At 35.3% G+C, this 21483-nt stretch overlaps 1 protein-coding gene across 7 annotated transcripts in view; it reads right to left on the minus strand.

The window, feature by feature from the left end:
* PAN3 (poly(A) specific ribonuclease subunit PAN3) overlaps positions 1-21483 on the minus strand; it is a 134925-nt gene that overhangs the window by 14902 nt on the left and 98540 nt on the right. For 6 of the 7 annotated variants that reach the window (XR_005378426.1, XM_038573389.1, XM_038573386.1 and 3 more), the window contains 7 exons: positions 20865-20922; positions 12102-12263; positions 11724-11840; positions 11535-11636; positions 7466-7631; positions 6256-6346; positions 1617-1756 (listed from right to left, as the gene is read on the minus strand). Coding sequence is in view for 6 of the 7 variants with exons in the window: in XM_038573389.1 (XP_038429317.1) it covers positions 1617-1756; positions 6256-6346; positions 7466-7631; positions 11535-11636; positions 11724-11840; positions 12102-12263; positions 20865-20922 (836 nt within the window). In the remaining variant the exon portion in view is untranslated. The remainder of the gene's footprint in view (positions 1-1616; positions 1757-6255; positions 6347-7465; positions 7632-11534; positions 11637-11723; positions 11841-12101; positions 12264-20864; positions 20923-21483) is intronic. The other variant, XM_038573387.1, reaches the window with a different exon arrangement.

Here is a 21483-nt window from a genome sequence, read left to right on the forward strand (position 1 = left end):
TATTTATATCCTTTACTCTCAGTTTATTTATTTTATATTTTATTTTATTTTATTTTATTTATTTTATTTATTTTATTTTATTTATTTTATTTATTTTATTTATTTTATTTATTCATGAGAGACACACACAGAGAGAGAGAGAGGCACAGACACAGGCAGAGGGAGAAGCAGGCTCCATTCCATGCAGGGAGCCTGACATGGGACTCTATCCCGGGTCTCCAGGACCACACCCGGGACTGAAGGTGGCGCTAAGCCACTGAGCCACCCAGGCTGCCCCTACTCTCAGTTTTTTATTTTTTTATTTTTCTTTTTTCTTTTTTTTTTTCCTCAGTTTTTTAAAAAGAAAATTTGGAGGGATGCCTGGCTCAGCAGTTGAACGTCTGTCTTCGGCTCAGGGCGTGATGTCACGGTCTAGGGATCAAGTCCCACATCGGGCTTCCTGTGAGGAGTCTGCTTCTCCCTCTGCCTATGTCTCTGCCTCTCTTTGTGTCTCTCATGAGTAAATAAATAATAAAGTAAAAAGAAAATTTGGAGATTACTACTTGAGATTTGAAATATCTTAGATGTTGCAAATTAAGGCTAGGAATCACTGCTGTGAAAATATATGAAACAGATATTAAAAAGAGAAACCATTTGATTATTAATAGGAACTGGGCAACCACTGGCTTCCAGTCCTCTGTCACGAGTGGAAAATTTATGCCAGTGTTAACAAAGCACAGGTGGGGCAGCTCCATCCTCTATCTCTCAATTCCATATCCAGGGCTAGCCCAAAAAGAAAATGAATCATCCAAGACTACACAGGAATAACTGAAAACTAAGACACTGATAAGGATCAATATGCTCCAACTGCTTCTAGAACAGAATAGGAAAAATGGCAAGAGATATCCTAGCATCTGTTCTCTAGAATAACTTAGAATAAGAATTATGGTTGTCCACTGTCTGGAATTCTCCAATGTTAGATGTATCTTAGTCAGGAAAGGTCCTATCTAGAGTACTGCTGACAGTACTCCAGAGTGGGGTTCTCCTAAGTCAAATTAATTTCAAGCCTATACTTGAGGACTTCTTGGGAGTCTGAAGATACTGGGAGTAGAAGCAAAGGGACCTGTACAAACATGCTTTCTGGACTGGATGTTTTGGCCATAGAATCTACAACTAGATTGCATCTGTTTATTTATGACAGCTTTCACAGATATACTGATTACTCTCTAAGGCAGCACTGTCTAACAGAACTTTCTGAGATGATGCAGGATATATTAGCCAGAAACCACATGTAGCTTTTGAGCTCTTGAAATGCAGCTAGTGCAGGTGAAGAATTGATTTGTTTTATTTTATTTTAATTAATTTAAACTTAAAAGCTCGTATGTAACTAGTGAATACCAATGCAGCTTTTGAAGTACCCTTTGGCCAAATGTTTAAAACACTGGTAACTAAGCTCATTTATATGAATTTATTCAAAGAAATATATACCTAACAATAAAGAAATTAAAAGTGGTTTAACTGTTCTGCCTGATTTTGAATAGTAAGAACTAAAATAGAAACACTATTAAAAGGCCTTTAAGAAAAAGCTATCTTCTTATACGATCATTATATACACTTAATTGCATAATAAAACTTACAAAATCAGATTCTTCAGGTCAGAAGAGTAGTTGATTGTCACCAGTTCCATGGCTTTCTGTAAATTCTCTCGCTGAATTCCTGCCAAAGAGTTGCAAGCCAAAGCCAACACAACTTTTCCTAATGATATCAGATCTGCTTGCTGACATGAAAAAATAAATATAACTTTTAATTTTTATTTTATAGGTACAAATGTAATACACTGCCACTACTGCCAGCACCTTTACAAAAAAGCTGCAGAACTCCCAGCACAGAGTTCTCAAATACTGGTGCTCAGAGTCACCTGGGAACTTTAAGATGATTTCTGAGCCTCTCCACCACAGATTCTCATTCAGTAGGTCTGGGTGAGCAGGCCCAACATTTTTAAAGCACCCAAATAATTCTGATGAATGTACTTCCAAGAAATATTACTCTAAACAATTCATATGCCAATTATAGGATTGCTACTTTAAAATTTAATTTAAAAAACTTTTTTTTTATTTAGACAGACCTGACATTATTATAAGAAATTTAAGGCTGGTTACTAAATACTCACTTTACAATGATCATTACAATTTATAATATGCCCCCTTTTCACTTTCCTTTATACCCAAAATACAGTGGGAGTCTGAAGAATTATTTGAAGAAAAGTTGTTCCATTATTCCAAACACACCATAACCATTACCTGATTGCAGAGTATGGTTTTTAGAACATCAAAAATGCTGCAAAACCTAATGATATCCTGCCTGCCCTGGTTTCCAAATAGACAATTTTTCCTCATATTATAACAGATCTTTGAGAGCTCTGTAACCACCTGGTACGTATGTATGTATGTATGTATGTATGTATGTATCTATCTATCTATCTATTTTTTAAAATTTACCATTCTGAAGCTTTCCTTCTAAAAGGATTTTCAAAAGACAGCTAGCTGAGTTGGGATAAGCTCTCTATGTAATCCTATTTTAACTACAGAAAACAGAATGGTTATTCCAAGTGGCCCTTTTCTGGCAGGTAACTATTAATAATTATATGCCTAGGAGAATGGAATAGCTCAGAGTTAAATATAATCAATCTAAAGTAATTTCAACAGAAAACTTCTATAAATCTCCAATATCTGAGACCTGATCTGAATTACTGAATATATTTACTGAATAATGGTTTAGTATAAAGAGTTTTCAAATCTAGCTATACATTAAAATTACCTGTGGAGCTTAAACAAACAAATCATCCTGTGACAATCCCTTTATCCCAATTCTGGTGTTACCAGCCTGGGGTAAGATCTGGGTATTATCAGTATTTTTGAAAGTTCCCACAGGAGTTCTGGTATGAAGCCAGGGTTGAGAACCACTGATTTTGGGGAATGCTTATAAATGCTATAGTTACAAAATAGGGAGAATATTTCAAGGCAGTCACTAATGAGACTTTTTAGCAGTATACACAGCTAACCTTAATGACATTTTACCCAAATAATAAAGCATAAAGAAGTCAAACGCCATTACTAAAATAACATCAAAAAATCCAAATTCAAAAGTTCACCCAAAACTAGCATTTGTAAATCTGACATCTTGAACATGAGATCCTACAACCAGTGGAAAAACAAATTTGAAAAACTACTTTGAATCTATCAGGATAAGAGATGCCAAGGATTCATGTAAAGAAACTTTTTGCAACTTCATTTATGGTACAGAGTTAGGAGCCCAGAAAGGCAGGAGGGGAGGTGGCATGGGAGAGAGCACTAGTACTGCTGCCATCATTTCTGTTCTCCAGAGGGCACTGCCATGAACAAATTCAAGAAGAATTCCCCTCAAATCATTCTTAAGGTCATGTAAAACATTCCAAGTTATAGTAATGAAACCATAAAAATGTGGGTCAAGAGAAATCAGTACATGTAAATGCTAAATATAAATTTCTGTAAGTGGTTCAATTTCATATCCTCAGCAAAGTGAACTGAAGATTGCTACTAGTTACCAAGTATTTGAGCAGCATATACCAACATAGCCTCCTCCCAACCCTTAAAACAACAGGATTTTCAGTTTAGCTCCACCCTGAATTGATGCTATAACTAAAACCCCACCTAGAACATATCAGTATTCCCTATTATGAGACAGGAAAACAAAAGTCCAAAATAACTGAAGGACTGGATGGTTTTTAAAATAAGAATATCTGATTTTGAGTACACCCCACCATCTTTCTAAAGCTGACTCAAGGTGGGAATGCCCACTTTTAGAAATAAAGTATACATGTCACATAATCCAGATCAAATCAGAACTGATTTTTTTTTAACTAAGAGGTTAATGAAGTCCTGCTTAATTAAGAGAGTTTAACATCATAAAAGCTCAGTAACTCTCCTTTCCTTATTTGCCAGCTAAATAATTTTCCATTTGTTATTTTGCTTCTTACCTCCATCTGGTTTTTCCCCCCATTTGTTGCATTCTGGAGGTTTTCCCCCCACTCATTTTCAGTTTCTTCCTGATTCTTGATTTCTTGATTTTTCTCTGATTCTATCTATGGCTCTACTTATGTCCACTTTACTGAAAGTCAGTCTCTATTCACGTGTCTGAAACAGACTATGAAAAATAGACTACAAGAAACAATGCACTCCTTTCTCATGTACCCTCTTCTCTGTAAAATCACAATCCCCCACTGGGACTATCTTTAATTCTCTCCTTTACCTTACTATAAACTATATGAAAAATCTTCCATACATACATCACCCACCCCCCAAAAAATTAAGGAAAAAAAAAAAAAAAAAGAAAACCTGAGATATCCTTTACTGCTAGAAAATAAAGGGAAGGTGACAATTGGTTGAAAGCAGCCTGAGTTTATGAACAAAGGCAATTCCTAACTTATCAATCAGTTGCCCCAAAACCTTACTTAAGAGTTGTCTATTAGGAACTCTGGGATTACTTTTTCTTAAAAAGAGTTCTTTTTCAAGGTTACTACACAACCTCTAACATAACTGAAATAATGTACATTTGCAAAGAAAAAAGGGAAAATAATACTGCTATGATACAGGAAACTAAAATCAAACTAGTCTTATGCTAGTAATTTAAAAAAATTACTCTATTCATAATAGAGAAGAATGAAATAGCTTAAAACCGTACTTGTAAAAAAACAAAACTGTAAGGTGTTTCATTTTTTAATGTGGGCATGGGGTTTCCGGATACTTGCAATAGAGTTAGATAGCACTTGTTCTAAATAATGTCTACTTTCTCCTCAAAAATGTGGTGTTATTTTCCTGGATATATGAAGATCACTAGTACTTCAGTCAATAATCAGTGACTTTTAGAAGCACAGAGATTAAGAAGAAAAATTTTCAGTCAATTAGTTAGGCACTAGGTCTAGAAAGATAAGAAGGAAAGTAGCTAAGAACAACCACCCTAGATAAGAAAGAGGGAGCAAATCCTCTGAGGCAGAAGGAAAGCAGCTGCTAGGGAAAAAAAAAGTAGTCAAATTCTTCTTGCTGTGTGGTGCCCACTAGGTGGTGCTACCAACCAGGGCAGCTCGGCTGCTGCTAAGTTTGGCTGGGCAGGAGCAGAGGGGAAGATGTGAAAAGTCTGCACACAATGTGATGAGTGGCTCTAAGTCTTGGGAACTGTACTGTCTCTGGTTCTGCAGCAAAAGAAGAGGTTTACATATGAATTGGATTACCAGGCACTACTTAGATGCTACTTCTCATTCTGTCTTTTCCTTTTTGTTCAGAATGTTTGGCTTATAATGTAAAGCAAACTAAAATCTTCTTTCAAAGATTTAAACAAAAGAAGTTGAAACGAGAAGGGCAATGAAAATGTACAGTGTTTTTTCCTTGTTCCTTCATGTAATTAAGAGACTCGGCCTTACTTCAAACCTTTGTAAGTTAATAAACGTTCAGAAACACCAAAAATTTCTTACACAAAAAGAATTAACATGGTCTTAAAATGGCTCCTGCATATCCTCCAAAAAATGTGAAGTGCTGCAATACGAACTCAATGACGTGAAAGATTTACTTTACACAGCCACATTACTTGCATAGAGTAATCAAGGCAGAAGCAACTACGCTTAACATTCCTTGCAGAGATAGGGTCTTATTCTCCTATACCTTATATTAATCAAGAAGTATGAAATAAACAGCTAAGAACATAACAGGGCCTAAATCTACACTATTATTATGATGAGATTAGAACCAAATTCTGATTATATACAAGAAGTGAGTATGCAAAAGAAAAAATTATTTTGAAAAAGGCAACACAACAATATTCCTTTTAAAATACTTCTAAAATTTTTGGATTGGTAATTGGACAATATCTAAAAGTAAAAATAACAGTTACGATTTTAACACATTAAAGGAGTGAAAATGGGAAAATGTCATTTAATATAATTTATTCAACTGATTAATCTGTTTTAATTTATGCTGAGGACAAACTTCCTCATCACAGAAATACATTTTCATTTGAACAGTTAGTCTTTGATACTCACTAACTCTCTATTTCAACTTGTAAGGGCTCTACAATACACACATCACAGTGATTAAGAAATACATGTTCAAAACTGGCACGTTTCGTCACCAGAATAAATTGAATCTAGACTTAAAACCCCAAAATACTTTAAAATAAACAAAATTTGTCTTAAAAAAAATCAAGCCTTAAGTTATTAAATAAGTATCCATGTTCATTCTTACTCACCTGGTATTGAGCCATTAATGCCAATGGATTATTATTCTGACTGTTATCAAATGTTAAAACATCAAAAACTCCAACACAATTTACTCGCAACCTTCAAAGACCAGAGAATTTAAAGAAAACTATTAAAATGAGATTAAAAAAAAATAACATTGCCTATCATATTAGGAAGGATCTCAGAATATTATCTAGTCTAACCTTCTATCCTACCCCATGTAACCTCTATCAAACACCATTTTAGAGATGATTTGGAAATTAAGACTCATAAATACCAAATGATAAGCCTATGGCCATAGAAGCTGGAAACTGATAAACCCAGGCCTATAACTCACATCTCTGACTACCAGGCCAGTGGCCTTTTCACCACAGCAAGCTGTTTGTTTATTAGTTATTCATGAAAAAGAACTAATTAGCTTTCTAACATTTGCTGAAGATGTATTAGGCACCATTCACAAGTATTAATCATTCAATTTTACACGTATTAATCATTCAATTCTGTCTATAACCTTATGAGACAGGTACCTTATAAATGTGGAACAGATAATAATACTACCTGTCTTAAAAGGTTGTTGCATACATAGAAATTACAGAACTTGCTCAGGACAACAAATAGACTTAAGATATGATGAACCCAGGTAACCTAACCAGGTACCAGATCTTGAGCTCTTTATATTATGCTGTCCAAGATAACTCTCAAAATTACAGTAATTCAAGTAAAATTCTAGTGAAGTCAAGGGCTATTTATTACTTCACTTTGTATCAGCATTTCTCAAAGCAGGGGACCAGTGAGCAACAACAGCATCACCCAAGAACTTGTAAAAGTAAATTCTCAGGCCCCACTCTAGATTTACTGGATGAGAACTCTGAGGGTAGAGCCCAATAATGTGTGGTTATTAATGAGCCCTCCAGTGATTCTGTTTCATGCTACAATCTGAGAACCATGGTTATACATAGAAAAGGTATACTGATATTACATCTATATTCTCCCAAACCTAACTACATGTACCTCCCAAATCCTTACAGGATTCTTGGTTAATAAACAGGCATTTTATTAAGAATTCAACTTTTTTTTAAAAACTTACAAATGAACTCAAAGTCACAGCAGTTGTTCTGGATGGAATATATGAAAAGGTAGAATTAAAACAAATCATTATGCTTTGTTTACTAAACTGTCATAGCCAAATAATGAAGACAAAACTCAAAATCCTAATACCTTGTTTTGCCGGTTATCAGAATCTTTGTTGGGTCCATAACTCGACATGCCAAACCTGCTGTGTGAATGGTACGCAATGCAGAACTCAGTTGGACAATATATGCCCAAATGAGAGATTCTGGCAATAATCCTGCATGTTGTCTGGGCAATGGTCCATCGTGTTGACCTATAAAACAAATAAATTTTAAAAATGACACCTTTTAAACAACCAACTGTAAGACTTAAACATCCAAACCAAAATTATTAGTAATAAAAATAAATTCATGTATCATGGCACAACTTGTCAATTTACATATTTATACAAAAAAGTTTAGTCTATTAGTAAGAAATTAAGAGATAAACCCCAAATTCCTATTTGAGATTATACTTTTATACTGTTAGCAGCAGAGCTCTCACTGAAGTGCTCTTTTCTGTGACCATTGTAATTAATGAACAATAAAAAAAATTATTTAAAGAATTTATATTTAATTGTGAATCAAATAAATGTAAATTCTGAATAAAAACAAGAATGGTGAAGATGATTATTTTACTTAAAATAATCCTAGCTTGTATTATTGTTCAAGCAGGTGAGAACTGTTCATTTTGTGGCTTGAAGAAAAATAAAAAGTCTCTACCATCATTACGCTGAATGTTTTCTTATTCTCCATCAAATTCCCAGCCTCCTCTCTTACAGCCATATCAGTTAGACAGGATGGTATCCAACTCATAAAAATATAAATGTAAAACAATGAATATCATTCATGTCTAATAATGAAACATAAAAATAATTTGATCTACTATGACAGTAATCATCTTGATTGTATTATATTAGTTCTTTGTGTGTGTGTGGGGGGGGAGAACATGTGCTTGAAAGGGGTGGGAGGGAATTAGGGGCAAGGAGGGGCAGAGGGAGACAGACAAGGAGAGAGAGAAGCTTAAGCGGGCTCCATGCCCAGTGCAGAGCCCGATCTCATGACTCTGAGATCATGACTTGAGCCAGAATCAAGAGTTGGGTGCTTAAAACTAACCGAGCCACCCAAGCTCCCCTCAAACTCCTGTTTAAGTGCTTCTTGACACTATCTCCTGGGTCACTGTTAATTTTAAATCAGTGGAAAAGGAGCCACATAAATTTAATAGAGATTTTTACATTATTTCAAGGAAGATGACCTTGTAAATTCAAGTGTTCTTATGGCTGTAAACAAATTTTTTTGTGAATTAGGCATAAAAGCAACACAGTAAATGGTTAATTGTGACAATAATAAATAGCAAATTTGTGGCTTAGGATAAAATTTCCAAGGAAAAGCAAAAAGAAAATTCAAAAACTGCTTTCCCTCAACTTAGAAAGACTGAAGATAATATGACCTGGAAAACAGTATTAAATAACTCAAAAAGTGGCTCCAGTGATAAATGCCAAGATATCATCAAAGATGACTATGAAGAGTTTATTTTTTATTTTTTTTTAAGATTTTATTTATTTATTCATGAGAGACACAGAGAGAGAGAGAGAGAGAGAGAGAGAGAGGCAGAGACACAGGCAGAGGGAGAAGCAGGCTCCATGCAGGGAGCCCAACGTGGCATTCGATCCCGTCTCCAGGATCAGGCCCTGGGCTGAAGGCAGTGCTAAACCGCTGAGCCACCCAGGCTGCCCTGAAGAGTTTAAATAAAACTATTTAATAAATGTGGTAATAAGGAAAAAGAGTATTTTTTTTTTTTAATTTTTATTTATTTATGATAGTCACAGAGAGAGAGAGAGGCAGAGACACAGGCAGAGGGAGAAGCAGGCTCCATGCACCGGGAGCCCGACATGGGATTCGATCCCGGGTCTCCAGGATCGCGCCCTGGGCCAAAGGCAGGGGCCAAACCGCTGCGCCACCCAGGGATCCCGGAAAAAGAGTATTTATAGCAAACACAGTGCCTGCTTATTCTGTGCCAGATTCTGTCTTAACTTTTATATTGTTAACAGCAGCAGAGGTTACTTGACCCATCTAATTGCATTTTAAGCCTCTTATCACAACCCCTAACAGTATGGTATGGTTATTATTCTCATTTTCTAAATTAGCATATTTCTTACATGTAATCTTTTACTTTGTACTAAGTTAAATAGTATTAGAAAACATTAGACTTCCATCTGTGTCTCTCCAAGTTTATATACACACTTCTTTTTCTCTTCTTTTAATATTCACAATAGGAAAACAGAGGCTTGCCCTCTATTAAAGTATGTCCAGGGAAAGTACTACCATTCAAATGATACTTTCAAATATCAGAAAAAAGGAATGATTCCTATGAAAATGTAAACATAATATATCAAATAATCAGTCAACATCAAAAGTAAAGATTAAAAAACCAAACTAGAAAGGCGTGCTATAATCAGTGGTTCTCAACAGGGGTCGATTTTGCTCCCTAGGTAACATTTGGCCAAAGTGTGGAGATATTTTTGGTGTCACTACTGGAGAAGGGGCCTGTTCCTGGCATCTAATGGGTAGAGGCTGCTAAATATCCTGGAATGCACAAAATACATCACAAAATACATCATTTTGCTCCCACAAAATAATTATCTAGCCCTAAATGTCAACAGTGCTGAGGTTGAGAAACCCAGCTATAAATTAAAGCCAACAGTCATCTCACAGGTGTTACTACTAAAATACACTTGAACAACTACAGCTATATTCATCATTGGAAAAGTTATACCACATCCCCTTCAACAAAATAATGTATGTGTCTACAGATGACATGGCAAAAGGAAAAAAAATGACCACACCATATGACCAGATTTTTAACGTGAAACAGCCATGTAACCACAGCTTTCTTCTTCCAACTGTCAGAAAGCAAAGTTACAAGTAAACAGAAGTAATATATTTTTATCCACTATTAAGAGTCCTTAAAGGAGTCACAACCCAAAAGATACTATAATGTGGACTCACATCATTCTTCCTCCTTAGTTTCTCTATGTATTCAAGATTAAAAGGCATAGTAAAAAATGCAACGGTTTGTCAACTACTTCAATAAAAAACATTTTAAAAAATTCAATGCTTCTTTCCTGTCCCCAAACAAAAAAAAAAGACACATACATTTTCCTTCCCTAAATACATAAATTAACAGACACCTCAAAATGGACCTTTGACTCTGAAGCTATTTTACCCTTTAATAAACATTTATTAGAACATAATTACAATATTTTGGTCCTTTGCAGTATTATAAACTATAAATATTGGAAAGGGGCAAAAAGAAAAGAAAAAAGAAAAGTTGGCAGAGAATTTATTTTAAAGACTAATTCCTTAAATAACATGGAGTTCTACCTTTTAAAAAAAAAGCATTTGTTTAGGGAAATCATTTCATAAATGATATATAGTTACACTGGACTATGAGTCATTAAATTATATTCAGAAAATATAAAACTTAGGGGGAAAATATTTAAAATAAATGGAAGATGCAATGATACAAAATTTAAAAAAGAAAAGGAAACGGTGTGGCAGGAGACCAAAAAACAAAACAAAACAAAACAAGACTGGAAAGAAATTGGTAATGGTTGTCCTTTGGGCAGTGAAGCTATAGGCATCATTTTCCAAACCATCTTTCTAAAGAAAACAATGTATTTTTAAAAGAAAAAAAATGCTTAACAGGAAAAAACTTAAATCATATTCTCATCTTAATCAGACACCTCCATAAGTCTTTCCTACTCTGTCTTCATCTCAGTCTATACAAACAATACACTATTTCTCAGCTTGCTATGGACTGACTTCAATTCTTTAAGACATTTCTCTTTAAAATGCACTAATGATTATGGAGACAAGTTTACATGTATTTTTATTTATTTATTTTTAAATATTCTATTTATTTATTTAATGGAGAGAGAGAAGAGAGCACACGCACAAGCAGGGGGAGCGGCAGAGAGAAAGGGAGAAGAAGACTCCCCACTGAGCAGGGAGCCCCATGCAGATGCAGGTGGATCCCAGGATCATGACCTGAGCTGAAGGCAGACACAACTAAGCCACCCGCCTGGGTGCATCCCTTACATGCATTTTAAAATACAAACTACTCTTCCACAGAGCAAAATCACTTCAAATATGGCACGCTTGCATCTTTTTCTTACCCCATTTTCTCTTTGTAAAATAGGCATCGGCATTAGGGTCATTAAAGTGTCTGCTCATCATGGTCTCTCCTCCAGCATGGAAATCATATGCAAACACAAGAGCTTAAAATAAAACACAAACACTCATTACTGCAATGTAGCTTCAAATAATGAAGCCCACAAGCAGAAAGACAAGTACAAATTACTCACAAGGCTCCGCAAATGCTTTAGTGGTAAATACTTCACGCAGGGTTACAATATTGGAGTGCTGAATTTTTTTCCACATGTCGACCAATACCATGCATTTTGTGTTAACGAGACGAAAACCTTTAAAAAGAAAAAATTAAAAAAAAAAAGAAAAAAGAAAAAAAAATTTTCTACTAAACAAATGACATCTCCCCTTTATTCCATCAGAAATGTGAAGGAAAAGCCATATTATGTATCATTTATGAGCTACTAATTTCCAAATGAAATAATAAATTTATTATCCTTTAAATTTGTTATTAAGCAAATAAATATATGCAGGACTGTTTCAGTAATCTTAGCCTCAATAATACCTTTGAAAAGAGGGCAATTTATATTCCTTACCATGTATCCTCCGAAGGCAATACGGCAGATCATCTTTGCTATTTACAGCTTTGTAGCAAGATGTAATATATCCAAAATTACTTGATTTCTGTATCCGATTGGGTGGTGGCAGTGGTTCTAGAGGAAACAGGCTATGGTAGCTGTCAACTTCTGTAGGGACTGCTAGAGTAATTCATAGGACGACAATTTTAACTTGCTGATATTCATAAATCTCTCAGAGTGATAAAGAAATCAAATCTACCATAAACCACTGATATCAAAACATATTTTTGAATTCTGGAACAGTGTCAACATTCATAAAAATTCTATAAAACAAACTGGTTTCACTATCAATAAAAATAGTCATTATAAAACAACCAAAGAACCACCAGATTCCATATACTCGAAAACATTTATCTCTTATACCACAATACAATTCTTTGTTTCTCAGCTATTAGAAACAATTTGTGTTATCACTTAGAGATATTAAACATTTCTAATTCTGATGCTGAACAAAAATCAAGTCAGATTTTGCTTCTTTAAACACTTAGTTTGCACAAAATATATTTAGACAGCAGTGTTAAGCATATGAATTCTTGTTTTTTAAAGTGTATAGAAATTCAAAATGACTTTAAGTTGGAAAGTAGGTATGTATACTATGTCTGTGTGTATGTGTATGTATAAATATGGCAATCCATAAAAACCTTCAACCATGGCGTATGATAGCACAACTTTAATTCCTAGCAAAATATAAAAGAAAATGAAAACCACTCTACAATCATGCTTTTCATGTTCCTCAAAGCAAGAAAAATTATATTTAAGAGTAACTGAGATAATGCATTGGAATTTGATCAGGATACTCTGGTTAGGCATTAAAAAAACTGTTTATCTTGAATCCCAACTTATTTCTTATAAAGACTAACTGTATTTAGTGGCTGGTTTCTCTATAGAGTATAGGCAATTTTTTTCTTTATTGCTATTTTCTAGAACATGTATCAGTTTTACAATCCAAAATGACAACAGTTTTTTAATGCTTCACAATCAAATTATATTTTCCAGTTGGACAGCTTCCATTTTGTTAAATGCCTTGAATGACTTTAGGAGCACTCACGATATTTCAAATGAGAAGCAAGCTAAATGAACATGCAGAATATGCACAGAATATCATCTAGAAAGCAATACAGCAAAAACAGTAACCTCTGAGAGGGAGGATTTTTATTATCTTCTTTACACTATTCCTTACTTGCCAAAGGTGTTACAATAAATATGTTTAACACTATTTTTGCTTTTTATTTTTTTTTAATTTCTATTTCTTATCAGAGAGAGAGCAAGTGCACACACATGTGCAAGTGGAGAGGGAGGGAGGGAGAAGCGGAAGAGAGAGAGAGAATCTTAAGCAGACTCCACACAGAGCATAGAGACCTACCTAGGGCTCAATCTCACGACCCTGAAATCATGACCTGAGGTGAAATCAAAGAATCAGACACTTAGCCAACTGAGCCTCCCAGACACTTCTGTTTAATGCTATTTTTTAAACACAGCAATATGGGGCGCACCTGTGTGGCACAGTAATTGAGCATTTGCCTTCAGCTCAGGTTGTGATACCGGAGTCCTGGGACCGAGTCCTGCACCAGGCTCCCCATGGCGAGCCTGCTTCTCCCTCTACCTATGTCTCTGCCTCTTTCTATGTGTCTCTCATGAATAAATGAATGAAATCTTAAAAAATAAAAATTTTTTAAAAACAGCAATAAATCTTTAAAAAAAAACTCACAACCCATAATTTTTGACTTATGACTGTTAAATACATGTGAAATATCCTATTAAGAAAAACTGTCATTCCAGAAGACAGGTTCAAAATGACCCTTCTTACCTCTGCTAAATTCTTACATTCACCATCTCTTAGTTTTTGAAACCATTTGAGACAGAACTATTTCATATGTAAGGAAAACAAGTATCAGACATCTAGAGAGAGAGTTGGGATATGCAAACTAAGGACTCTGATTCTATAGTCCTGTGCTCTTAACCCCTAGAAAGCATTTTGGCCATAGGACACAAAAAACCCAACTGATTCAATCTAACTTTCAAAACAAGGTCTTTTGAAATAAAGGCAGTACAAGGGAGTTATACCCACAAGGGAATATAGCTGTAACTTTTGCCCATTTATTTCTTATTTTAATGATCAGTGTAATTTCCACATATAAATGAAGAATAAATATTGTTTCCTGGTTACTTCATGAGGAGCACTTAATAAGAGGAAGTTATTACTTTCAAAATAATAAAAATGTAATGAGTGACTACTATGTATTAGTGAACCCATATTAATGAAATATGGGTTTTTATCAAGACACTTAGAAAAAATTAATGCCAAAGATCTATATAAACCATAATACAGTACAAGGAAAATAGCTATGAAACAAGTACAACTCACCATGGCACTGGTCCTTAAACTTCAGCACCCTTCAGAATCACCAAGAAGTTTGTTAATACATAGTTTGCTGGGCCCCATGCCTAGTGCTTACTTATAGGTCTAGAGTAGGGCCCAAGAGTTTTCAATTCTACAAGTTTCCAGGTGATAATGAAAAGATGCTGGGGCACCTGGGTAGCTCAGTGGTTGAGCATCTGCATTTGGCTCAGGGTGTGATTCCAGGGTCCTGGGATCGAGTTCTGCATCGGGCTCCCTCATGGAGCCTGCTTCTCCCTCTGTCTGTGTCTCTGCCTTTCTCTCTCTCATGAATAAATAAATAAAATCTTAAAAAAAAAAAAAAAAGATGCTCCTGGGTCAAGGATCACATTTTGAGAACCATTACACATGGAAAACAGAAGGGAGAAGGGAGCCATTCCCAAGAATGCTAGGAAAGATGTAACAGAAGATTTGGTATGCATACTACAAACTGAAGGATGAGACTGCTTTCAGTGAGCTAAAATGGGATGAAAAGAGTGCTTTGCTTTATGGCGAAGGAGACCCACCACCACCAAGTCTTGAATGTGTACACAGTGTTCAGGACTGTGAAATCTCATGTTGTAGGAGAATAGGGTATACCACAGAGGAGGTGCAAAGAGGAGAAAATGCTGAGAATTACGTGGGGATTGATCAGAGGGAAATTTAAAATACTATAATAAGGACTTGAAATTCACTATGCCAAGCAGTGTTACTCATAGCATCAGTGTGAAAAAGAAATTGAATGAGGGACACAATCAACTAAAAATCTTACACTCTTAAGTGCTTTGACCCTATTTGTATTTTCAAGCAAGGCATGCTGAATTTTCTACATTACAGGAAAAAACCAAAACCGAAAAAACAATATGGTACATCAGTGGAAAACTAGGCATTATCCAAAGGATACCCTTCTAGTGTCTGATTCTTATGCTATGGGAGATATTTTACACTCGAGTAAACTATATGTAGATAACTGCTCACCCTGCAAAATAACTCCTGTTCTCTATGAAAATGCCAGTTTGCAGATTCATTTCAATTTTCCTTCTCTACAGTAAGTCTTATAACCGGCTCCTCAAGACTTAAATAAGATCTTTGAAATGCTTGTTTTTGTCTATGCATTAAAATTTTATCTTGTTTCAGAAAGTCACCTTTTAACACTATATTTCCCACTCTACCATGAAATAATCATATGTGGTCTAATATTAACCTTAAAAACCAAATGTTTCCACTGACTGGACTATTCATTGCTGTTCTGCTCTTTGCTTCTAGTTCAATTTAACAAATGCACAAAATTAAGTATGAATAAAGGGAAATGCTTTTATCAATAAAAGGAAATGCCTAAATCATTGTTAGATATCAAAAATCAAAGTAAAGAAAATCAACTTGGAAGACGATGGGCAGAGCTGCACTATTTATTTAGTTCAGCCCCAAGTTTTAGTCTGAGGTCCAATTCCACCAAATAATATTAAAAATAATCATAAAAAAATAAAATGTTACTGTCTTTGCTCTATTTAACCCTGCTTCTTCCCCTCAAAGAACATACAGAATGATAGGCTGGATCTAATAAGACATTGAATATCTGAGATTCACTGTGGTTTCTCAACCTCAGCACTATGAACATACCAGATTGGATCATTCTCCATCATCGAAGACTGTTCTATGCATTGTGGGGTGTTAAGCAACCCACTAATAGCCAGTAGCATGCCACTGCCAGGTGTGATAACCAAAATTGTTCCAGATATTGCCAAATGACCCATAAGGAGGAAAATCATTCCTGGTGGAAAACCCCTGATCTACAGGAAATAAATTATGATTTCCAAGTTGAGAAGTATGGTGGGAGTATGAAATATGGAATGGAAAGGGAGAGAGAAAAGAATAGCAAGACCAAACATTAATAAATGAGTCAACATGAGATGAAGATTAACAGTAAACATAAGACATGAAAAAGAGCAACTAGAGCCGTGATAGGAAAAAAAAAAGCATTTATTAAAATTTGTTGAACATGGGGCACAGAATTAGATTAACAATAACCTTTAGTTTGTGACACTCGAATCACTGGCTCATGTCTATGCAGGGCCTGCTTTTATTCAATTTTTTTAAAAGATTTTATTTATTTATTCATGAGAATACACACACAGAGAGAGAGAGAGAGAGAGAGAGACAGAGACACAGGCAGAGGGAGAAGCAGGCTCCATGCAGGGAGCTGGATGTAGGACTCAATCCCGGGTCTCCAGGATCACGCCCTGAGCTGTAGGCGGCACTAAACTGCTGAGCCACTGGGGCTGCCCTTATTCAATTATTTTTAATAACATAATAAGCATCAGCAAAGTCAGCACTCAAAACAAAAAGCTCAGACCTTTTCTTCAACTTACATCTAAATATATGGTTCTTTCTACCAACTTCTGCCTTCCTTCTCTTCTCTTTTCATATAGTTTTATTACATACCATAAGATATTTACATATGCATACACACATACATTTACCATTTACATAATTGTAGTTAACATATATAATTAGTAGTTAATATATAATTTTAGTTAACTTTACAAAAAGCTATCATGCTATATGTAGTCTCTTGCAACTAACTTTACTCACTATGACATTACTAAGAGTCTTCTGTATTACTGCATGTCAGTGCAGTGAACTTTCTTCATTTAAGCTGCTGTACAATATTCCATCATCTGACAATATCACAATTCATTTGGATCAAAGTTTCTGCTATTTTAAGCAATAATGTTACAGATACTTTGCACATTTTGCACTTGAAAACGTGTATGTTTTTTTATTTCCAGGAGGAGAACTACTGGATCACAGCATACACATTCAGCTTTAGAAGTTTTCCAAAGTGGTAACAGGTTCACCAATTTATGGTACCAACAGCAGTGTGCTGGAGAACTTATGGATCCATATCCTAACACTTTATACAATCAGACTTTAAAATGACATCTTATTTGTATTTTTCCCTAATGATCCATGATGTTTCACATTCTGTCATACATTTACTGGTCATTTGAATTTTCTCTTTCCTCATATGTCTATTCCTATCTTTTGGCCCTTTTTCTATTGAGTCATTTATGCTCTTACTGGATTGTGTTTTTTATATTCTTTATCAGCTGTGTAAATATCTTCTTCCAGGTTTTTTCTTTACTCTGAGTATCTTTGGATTGTTTTTAATTCTAATTTAGCAAAATTCATCAGTATTTTCTTTAAGAGTCAATGACCTTTGTCTTCTGTATAAGAAATCTTTCCCCATTGAAATATTAAATCAATTCACCAAGATTTTATAGTAAAAGTTTTTAAAGTTTTGTTTTATACTTTTAAGTTCCTAATCTATTTGGAATTGATTTTCAGATGTGGTTAAAGATAATGATCCAATTTTATCCTTTACCATAAAGAAAAACCATTTTTTCCAATGCCTTCTTTCCCCATTGAGCTGCCACGTCTACCACAGAATGTGTCTGGGCTCTCCTTAGCCTGTTTCATTAACTGATCTAACCCAGTGCCATCACTCCATTATTTTAGTTATTATAGACTCAAACTATGCCTCCCCTCCCTCAATACACCCAGATTCTCCACCATCATCTTCAAAGTACCTTGGATAGTCTTGGCCCCTTACTTTTTTTTTTTTTTTAATTTAAGATTTTAGTCATTCATTTGAGAAAGGGAGAAAGCACGAGCCAGGAGGGGCCGGGGGAGGGGGGTGGAGGGTGAAGGGGGTGGGGGGGGGTGGGGAGTGGGGGGTGGAGGGTGGGGGAGTGGAGGGTTAGGCAGAAGCAGACTTCCCACTGAGTAGAGAGCCTGATGCAGGGCTCTATCCCAGGATCTCAGGATCATAATGTGAGGCAAAGGCAGATGCTTAACTGACCAAGCCACTCAGGAGCCCCGCCCTGGCCCTTTAATTTTATCATCTAGTATGAAAAGTTCTGTTATGCTGTAATATAATTAAAAAAAATAAAGACCAAACGAAGCTTGAAACTTTCAGCTCTGTTTCCCAACTCTCAGGGAGGACAAAAAAGCTGAAGATTCAGTTCATCACTAAAAGCTAAAGAATTCATCAATTGTTCTCACAATGAAACTCCCATTAAAAAACAAAACAAATAAACAAACAAAAACCCACCCTAAACAGTGGAATTCAGAGAGCTTACAAGCTGGTGAACACACTGAGGTACTAGGAGAGTGGCACACCTTGAAAGGGTATGGAAGTCCCCGCTGCCGCCACCCAACCCACCACCTTACTTTGTTTGCCCTAGACACCTTTTCCATTTGGCTGTTCCTGAGTTGCTGTTCCTGAGTCGCACCCTCCATACTAAACCAACAACCTAAAGTGAGTCATTCTAGCAAATTACTGAACCAGTGGGGTGGGGGGATGGGGAAGTGGTGGTAGTGATTGTGGAAACCCCCAAATTTGCACTTGGCCACATAGAATATGGGTAGCCTGGATAACCCATTTCAGCTGGCATCTGAAGTAGGCATAATCTTGTGGGACTGAGCCCTTATAGTTAGGGCCCTTAAAGTTAGGACATAAAGTACATGTCAGAAGAATTAAGAGTAAAAACAGCTCATTACAGCTTTGATTACAATTTTATTGGACCTATGCAACAGTTTAGAAAACCTAACATCTTAATCACTATGTCTTCCTATATAGAACATAGTATTTTACTCTATTTATTCATCTTAGCTGATATCTCTTAATAAGTCTCCCCCATTGTGATCTCACACATCTTTTGCTGCTTTATTCCTAGCTACTGATAACCTTAAATGACTATAAATAGCATCTTTTCTTTTCATTATATTTAAGTTATTGGCTATTGATCTATAGAAATTTAACTGACATGTATTAATGTCAGTTAATAATTAATAATAATAAATTAATATCCAGCTATTTCTTAAATTCTATCATAATTTCAAGTTATGTCTAATCTACAATCATATGATTTATTCATGATTATAGTCATAAAGAATGGAAAGGCAAAAATAAACCAACCTAGTTTTCTTTTCTTCTTTTACCCTGGGTAGGGCCTCACAGACAATATTAAATAATTAAGGACAATTCCAACCTGAATACCTCAAAGGCTGTGACAGATAAGTTCTCTGTCCATCTAAACTGAAAAGATTGGTCTTAAGGCATGATAGCTTGACATACTCCTTTTAATTCTTCAGCAATCAAGAGGATGCACAGTGAACTATGCTCAATCCTTGATTATAACCATGTGTCTTGAGATTATCTCTAGGGCAAATGTATTCCTACTGATTTTTTTTTTAAGATTTTATTTATTCATGAGAGAGACAGAGAGACAGAGAGGCAGAGACATAGGCAGAGCAGAGACAAGAGAGAAGCAAACCCATGTAGGGAGCTCGATGTGGGACTTGATCCTAGTATTCCAGGATCACGACCTGCACTGAAGGCAGAGGCCCAACCGCTGAGGCACCCAGGTGCTCCCCTGCTGCATTATTTATAATGCAGCTAATTTTGCTGCATTATTTATAATGCAGCTAATTTTGCTGCATTATTTATAATGCAGCTAATTTTGCTGCATTATATTGTATAATTTTGTTAAATTATACCATATTTAATCTTGCTATATAGCAAATAAGCTGGGGAAAGAGATTTTTTTTTAAGATTTTATTTATTTATTTATTCATGAGAGACACAGAGAGAGAGAGGCAGAGACACAGGTAGAGGGAGAGGGAGAAGCAGGCTCCATGCAGGAAGCCCGATGTGGGACTCGATCCCAGGTCTCCAGGATCAGGCTCCAGGGCCGAAGGTGGCACTAAACCGCTAAGCCACCTGGGCTACCCTGGGGAAAGAGATTTTAATTGCATTCTAAGAAACACTGTAGCACAGACAGAAAAACCTAGGTTTAAATTCTGACCCAACCAGACCACTGGTCTTAAAGGCAAGTTATTTAGCCTTCCTGTCAACCTCAGTTTTCCTCACACATACGAGGTATTCATGTCTCTGTCATAGAATGCTTGTGAGAAAGAAAGTATGACATATTAAAAATTCAATTAGCACATTGTCTGGTATACCACACTTCCAAAAATAATAATTACCTTCCCCCTCTGTTTAAGTATCCATATTTCATCAAGTTTCAGAAGACAATAATACTCCAGTGCACAGTGAGGTAAAGTACTATGATTTCTAAAATCACCTAATTTTTTTGACAAACTAGATACTGTCACATGTAGAAAGTGAAATGAACTGGATGATCAGTGGCATCTTGGAACGCTTCAAAAATAGATTTCAAATAAATATATTCATAAAATAGTGATTAGCTGTTCAAGGCATAAAAATATTTATATAAAGGTAATAATATCCTGTAAAGATGAATCAATTCACATTTTACCTGGCATATCTGCTTGATCAATTTGAGCCATTGTTATTAAATGCCTGTTAATCAGCTCCTAAGAAAAGAAAACAAGTCTATTTACATATAAACATTATAGCTTCTGAAATCTGATTTTCTATTATAACTAAATAATGTAGTATTAATATTTTTTGGTATGAAAAAAATATTTTTGGTATGTGCACTTTTTAATGTTGATAACATGAAATAACATTTCTAATAATGATACAATGTCTAAATTCCAGTCCTAGATAGACCTACCCATAATTAAGGGTTAAGTGACTGTGCTATAATCCAAAGCACACAACTAACTCTGTGGCTGAAAACTCAAGGCCTATCCTAAGTTTGACGAACAATTCACTCATCAACACTGTACTGGTACAACTTCTGTGAAATAAAAATTTTTCTGAAAATATAAATATAAAATGAAATTCTACATATCAAATAATACTTAGCTGTATACCTAAAAAAAGGAAATGAAATTCTTTTAATAAAACCTACTTTATAGAAAATACTAAGCTCTTTTAAAATGAGTTTACATCTAAGCCAAACTACTTATTCTTATCCTATAATATTAGCAAAAAGTGTCTGACGGTTAGAAACCATTTAAATAATTTAT

The sequence above is a fragment of the Canis lupus genome, chromosome 25 (genome assembly GCF_011100685.1).
Source record: "Canis lupus familiaris isolate Mischka breed German Shepherd chromosome 25, alternate assembly UU_Cfam_GSD_1.0, whole genome shotgun sequence".
In the NCBI taxonomy this organism is placed as follows: domain Eukaryota; kingdom Metazoa; phylum Chordata; class Mammalia; order Carnivora; family Canidae; genus Canis; species Canis lupus.